Source organism: Melanotaenia boesemani, chromosome 24 (assembly GCF_017639745.1).
Source record: "Melanotaenia boesemani isolate fMelBoe1 chromosome 24, fMelBoe1.pri, whole genome shotgun sequence".
NCBI classification, from domain to species: domain Eukaryota; kingdom Metazoa; phylum Chordata; class Actinopteri; order Atheriniformes; family Melanotaeniidae; genus Melanotaenia; species Melanotaenia boesemani.
This window is the reverse complement of record NC_055705.1, coordinates 18,192,389-18,198,801: the sequence shown is the minus strand read 5'-3', so window position 1 is coordinate 18,198,801 and position 6,413 is coordinate 18,192,389. Positions and strand designations below refer to the sequence as shown.

At 36.9% G+C, this 6,413-nt stretch overlaps 1 protein-coding gene across 1 annotated transcript; it reads left to right on the top strand.

Moving 5' to 3' along the window:
* Positions 1–3,144: 3,144 nt before the first annotated feature.
* On the top strand, positions 3,145–6,177 carry LOC121635197. The gene is made up of 2 exons (XM_041978280.1): positions 3,145–3,393; positions 3,892–6,177. Exons 1-2 carry the CDS (start codon positions 3,307–3,309, stop codon positions 5,845–5,847), a joined length of 2,043 nt encoding a protein of 680 aa, XP_041834214.1. The 5' UTR covers positions 3,145–3,306; the 3' UTR covers positions 5,848–6,177.
* Positions 6,178–6,413: the final 236 nt, after the last annotated feature.

The window sequence follows — 6,413 nt, the reverse complement described above, 5'->3', positions numbered from 1 at the left end:
CATTTATGCATAGCCCAAAACACATTGCTATGAAATTTAAAAAGAACATAACAATTTTGGACCCTAATTTTACTGATTTCATAATCCATTTTATTTTAATTTAGGCTTTGGATATGAGTAAAGATGTGTGGACTAAAGAGTTTATTTCCTATTATTTCTCTAACTCAAATCTGATTAACTAAGGGAGCTGGGAGGTGGAGTTTGTAGCACAAACCAAAGTGATATTGACTAGGTAGATGTAAGATGGCAGTAAAAGTTCAAAGAAAGAGCCATCGTAAAGAGTTAGAATGAAAAATAAAAATTAATCAAGGAGATTATGGAGATAGAAAATATTTTGAAAAATACAAAACTGATTATTTCCATTCTTAAATAAAAAATATTAAAATAAATAAGACATTATTGTTGTTTTCATCATTTGTCCATTATTTCTTTTTAGTTATTTATTTTTCTTGGATAGATTTGTAGTACTTATATAATGCCATGAAAATCTGATATTTGTAACATTATGTCTGGCAAGACTAAGTATAGCAGCGCAAAAGAAGTGACACTTCTCTTTACTTTATACAAAAATATAAATTGACTACTTGACATAAAAATAAAAAGTGGAGCAAGCCCCTGAATCTGTCAGTTGTGTGATCTGTTCTGCCTTGTGTACGACGGAGTATTAGGGCCACACTAAGAAAAATATTTTTTCATAGACTTCGAGAATAAAGTCGTAAATTTACGAGAATAAAGACGTAAATTTACGAGAATAAAGACGTAAATTTACGAGAATAAAGACGTAAATTTACGAGAATAAAGTCATAAATTTACGAGAATAAAGACGTAAATTTACGAGAATAAAGACGTAAAATTACGAGCATTAAAGTAGCAAATTTACGAGAGTAAAGTCGTAAATGTACCAGTAAGCGCAATACAGGTAAGGTTAATGTCATGATATAGACCACACGTAAATGTTTTAAACTTTCCTGCTCAGTGAAAACTGAGTTTTTAGGTAGCCTACGGGCTAGTATTTACGGAAGCGTCCAGCTGCCACAGCCATGAAAAAAATATCGAAGCAGTTTCTCGTTATAACGAGATAGATTCTCGTTATAACGAGATATAAATCACGTTTTAACTAGATGTATTTATCTCGTTATAACGAGAATCTTTCTCGTTATAACGAGATAAGTTTAAAATGTATTTATCTCGTTATAACGTGATAAGTTTATTATAAGAACATAGCCTGTACTGTATGCAGATGTTGTTACGACCTATATTGGAGCAAAATACATTTCATGGAAAATATACTCATCAAGCAGAAACTTTTCAGTTCTTTGTGACAATGATTAATTGTTCTACTCTGGTTTATTGCTGTACAGAAATGTGGGACAGTTATGAGAAACACGTAGGTCACCTGCCTGCACGCAGTGAGACGGTGTGTGTGTGTGTGTGTGTCTGAATTGCCACAGAGCAGGCATCCCCAACCTGGGACCTCTTGAGCCAGTGTCCTGAAGGTTTTCAGTGTGGTTTATTATTTCCAGAGAAATTCCTAATTTACTACATGGGATTAAGTTTTACTTCATTGGAGAGATTTGATGAAGCTTGGAGGACACTTGTTGACGTTGCACCCTTTAAGTAGACAGGACCACGTCTTTATGTCGGCAACTTATTTCTCCCTGTCCCAGCGGTGCATAAAGCCTTTATAATTTTCATTTTTATTGTCAGGAGACAACATATTATTAACTGAAAGCAGCGCGCACACCCTATTGCCACTCAGACACATGCACGCACCGTCTCACTGCGTGCAGACAGGTGACGCACCGTGTTGCTTATAACGGTCTTGTGTGCAAGAATAAGGTCTGCACCAGCCTGTTAACGACCCATTATTTGAGTCAGGTGTGCTGCAGTATGGACATACTGAAAACCTGCAGGACACTGGCTCAAGAGGTCCCAAGTTGGGGATGCCTGCTCTGTGGCAATTCAGACACACACGCACCGTCTCACTGTGCGCAGGCAGGTGACCTACGTGTTTCTCATAACTGTCCCACATTTCTGTACAGCAATAAACCAGAGTAGAACAATTAATCATTGTCAAAAAGAACTGAAAAGTTTCTGCTTGATGAGTATATTTTCCATGAAATGTATTTTGCTCCAATATAGGTCGTAACAACATCTGCATACAGTACAGGCTATGTTCTTATAATAAACTTATCACGTTATAACGAGATAAATACATTTTTAACTTATCTCGTTATAACGAGAAAGATTCTCGTTATAACGAGATAAATACATCTCGTTAAAACGTGATTTATATCTCGTTATAACGAGAATCTATCTCGTTTTAACGAGAAACTGCTTCGATATTTTTTTTCATGGCTGTGGCAGCTGGACGCTTCCGTAAGTATTTTATCTTAACTATGTTACGTTTAGTTTTACTTTTAATTAAACAACTTCTGCATAATTGTGACGGTTTAATGAATTGCATGTTACGAGGGAGAATGTGTATTCAACGTAGAGTCTCTTGGCGATTACAGTCAAACCAGGGGTGACCAGACGTTCTCGATTTTCGGGGACAATTAGACCGGCCTGTCCCCACTCAAAAATGTCCCCGATTTTAATGGTGGAGAAAAAAAAGTTGCACGTAGACGCAAACTCCAGCCATTGTGGTACCCAGTTAAATTACTGGGCTGATGTTAAGCTGTGTGGTAAAATAGAACAAGAAAAGCAACTTTGGGACAGTTTGAATAAATGTTACATTACACATGGATAAACTGTTAATACAGCTAAGAATCCACCATTAGTGTGAAAGTGTTTAATTATGGCAGACGCCAGGCAGACGTCCTGGTTGTTTTTGTTTTTGTTTTTTTTTTTATTGTTGATTTAATAGTATTTTTTATTGTCAAAACTGTCATGTTAAATAATAGAGATAGAAGAAATCTGTGTAGCTTGATTGTTTATCCTCTTCTTGTAAGTTGCATTGTATAAAAATAAAGAATAAACAGCTCATACAGCCTTAACAGAAGTGTTTGTTCTTTAATTGTAGCATTTGTTGATGTTGTTTAGTCTTAATGATACTGTTGCATGTAGCTATGTGACTGTATTTTAGATTGCAACTGGCATTAAACTCATGCAGAAAAATTATAAAATACAGATAATGCATGCTCTTATGACCTACAAAAGTCATTACTGTAATGCTCTACTTTCTGGTCTGCCAAAGTAGATGGTGCCTCACACTGTTTTCATGCCACATATACCGGGCGAGTGGGTCATTTTTGCAAATAATTTTCTATTTAAACTGTACTGTTTTTATTCTACAGATTCATAATGGCAGAGAAACTGACAGATGTTGCATCTTTCTTGAGGGGTAGAGGTGTTCCAGAGGAAACAGTCAGTTTAATTGAAGAGCAAAAGGTACTGCTCTGAATGTACAGTAAGATGAACCTGTTGCCCACCCAGCCATTTTAGCTACTTGAGGGACAAAAAAAATGAAGCTTTGAGAAGATTTGTTTTAGTCATTATTCATGATTATTTGCCCTCGATGCACACCGCTATCATGACAGCTACGCTTCAGTGTCAGAATATAGACATTATATGGCTGAGGAAATGTAGTCCCAAATGGCATGGCTGTTTGATGACAATGTAATTATAGAAAGTGTCCAAAAATTTTAAATGTAGTATACAATTAGATTACTACATGTTTTCTTGGTTGCCCCATTTCAGGTGGATAAAATAAGACTTGATAATACAGTACCTCATGCAACCATATGTCAAATAAGGTTAAACATAACTTTAATCAATTTTCTTTTAATCACAATTACTGAATGTCTTTCAATTTGCTTTTCACTTTATATAGGTTTATTGTTCTTTTGCATCTGAAGTTGATAGTCTTGTACTCTGTCCTTTTTCCAGATTGACAAAGAGGTCATTATGCTAATGGAAGATGTTCAACTGGCCCAATATCTTCCATCATATGGAGACAGGGTTGCGCTGTTCAATTTTTGCAAGCTTAACACAAACCCATCAAAGCGAAAACAGGGTCTTTTTGAGAAACTAAGAGAGAAACTGAAACTTAGAAAGGAAACCCACAGAGAGGAAGAAGAGCCAGACACATCTCACAAAGCAAAAAGTAGAGCAAAACGGTCCACAAGAAATGTTGAAATAGGATGGATTCACACTGACAATGAAGTGACAAAGCAGGTCAGAGCAAAACAAGGTGGAGGGACAAGAAAAGTAACAATGAAGATTCAAGCAGGTTATGATGAGATTCTGAAACAAGGAAAAGACCTGTTCTTTCCAGAGGGCACATCTAGCAAAGGTAATGAATCTGACTTTGAATTTGATGTTTGGGACTTCAAACAAAATCCTCTTCCCAAAGAAGTTTTAATTGAAAGCATTTACAGCACTGTAAAACTCCCAATTTTGCGCTTCTACTTAGCAACTAAACCAAAAAGGAGGGAGGAGTCTGATGATGAGCTTAGCTTTGCCAGTGCTGCTATTCATGTATCTGAGCCTGCAGTAGAGCCAGCTGATGAAGGGTCAACACTGGACTTAATAAGTGACAGAAATCAGTTGGGGTTTATAAATGAACCTCACAGCCCACTTCAAGAGTTGTTTTTTTTCTCTGAAGAAAGCATTGAGTCATCAACCCATGAAAATCCAACAAGCTCAAGCACATTTATAAACGTAATTAGCGATCCCATCGCTCTGTCTGTGGATGCCAACTACATTGTTTTAAGCGATGTTTCAGAAGTAAGTGAGGTAGATAACTCTGACCCTGAAATCATATTTGGTGCACAGCAAACAACTAATAATGAGTCTCTCAGTGACACACTGCTCTACCAACCTGATGACTTTCCTCCAAGCCCTCTTCATACTTTGCCTGAAATAACCTTGGTCTTACACCACACAAACAGCTTCAGTGAAATGATAGTGGCATTTTCTAACCCTGAGATCATGAACAAAACCTTGAAAGTAAAACGTATACTTCCTGACAACTCAGTGGAAAAGGGCAGCGGTTCTGGAATTGTCAGAGACAGCTTCAGTAGCTTCTGGGAAGAGTTTTATGAACGGTGCACCCTTGGAACAACTTTGAAAGTGCCTTTTCTGAGGCATGATTTCAGTGCTGCTACATGGAGAGCAATTGGAAGAATTCTTTTGAAAGGATTCCAAGATTACCAATACTTTCCCATCAAGCTAGCCCCACCTTTTGTAGAGGAATTGCTTTTTGGGGCAGTTCACAGTGATTTGAAGACAAGTTTTCTTCAGTTTGTGAGCTGCCAAGAGCAGGATGTCATAAGACAGGCTCTAAATGACTTTTCATCTGTTGATGCTGATGACCTTCTTGAAGTGCTGACCACCTATGAGTGTAGAAAAAAACTCTCTACTGCTACCCTGCCACTTATATTGGATGAGATCTCTCACAAGGAACTTGTGCAGAAACCCATGTTTGTGATCGACTGCTGGAGGGATATCACAAAGCCACATTTGCATCTGAACTCTGAACAACTGACCAAAATGTACAGTGACCTCAAACCATCGCCAAGGAAAGTGGTAGGAATACTGAACTTTCCTGCAGGGATGACACAGAAGGAAGCAGAGGTGTCTCAGCACCTAAAAAGATACATCAGGGAACTTAATGAAGAAAAGCTGGGAAGATTTTTAAGGTTTTGTACAGGCTCTGATTTGTTGATTTCTGGTCAAATCAATGTGGAGTTTGCTGTTCAGAGCAGTTTTACAAGACGGCCCGTTGCCCATACATGTGGAATGGTCTTGAAACTGTCTGACAGCTATGATCATTTTCCTGACTTCCGCAGTGAATTCAATTCCATTCTAGAGAGCAAGATCTGGATAATGGACATTTTGTAGGCAGGATTTGTGGCGTCAAATGTTACTGCTGACTTTTTCAGTCTGAAATATTGTTACAGAGTTCAGTACCTCCACACACAAGGTTCAAGGTTCAAACAAACAGATGCAGTCATCAGCACAGATTTTTATAACAGACATATTATATTGCACACACATATTTCAGAAAAAGCATTTCTAACAGAATGTTCAAAAATATTTCAGTTACGTTAAAAAAAGTATTTATCGGTTGTGAAAAACAGTTTATCAAATTGTTTACATAAGTATGTATTGATCTGTTGTAATCAAACAGAGGTTGTATATTGTTTACAGAAAATTGTATTTGTGTTTGCATCAAACTGATGTTTTTCATGTTTACAGAACATTTATATTGATCATTTGTGATCAGGCAATCGTTGAAGCATTTTTATTTGTTGTTATAGATTACAAAAGTGGGCCATTGAATAAGACACTGGATTTCTTGAGGTCATTTTGTATAAAGACATTTTATTCTGAATCTTAAGTTACTTGTGAAGTTACTAAAAGATACGTTCGATACAATTGTGTTTGAGTCAATTTGACAAAAACCG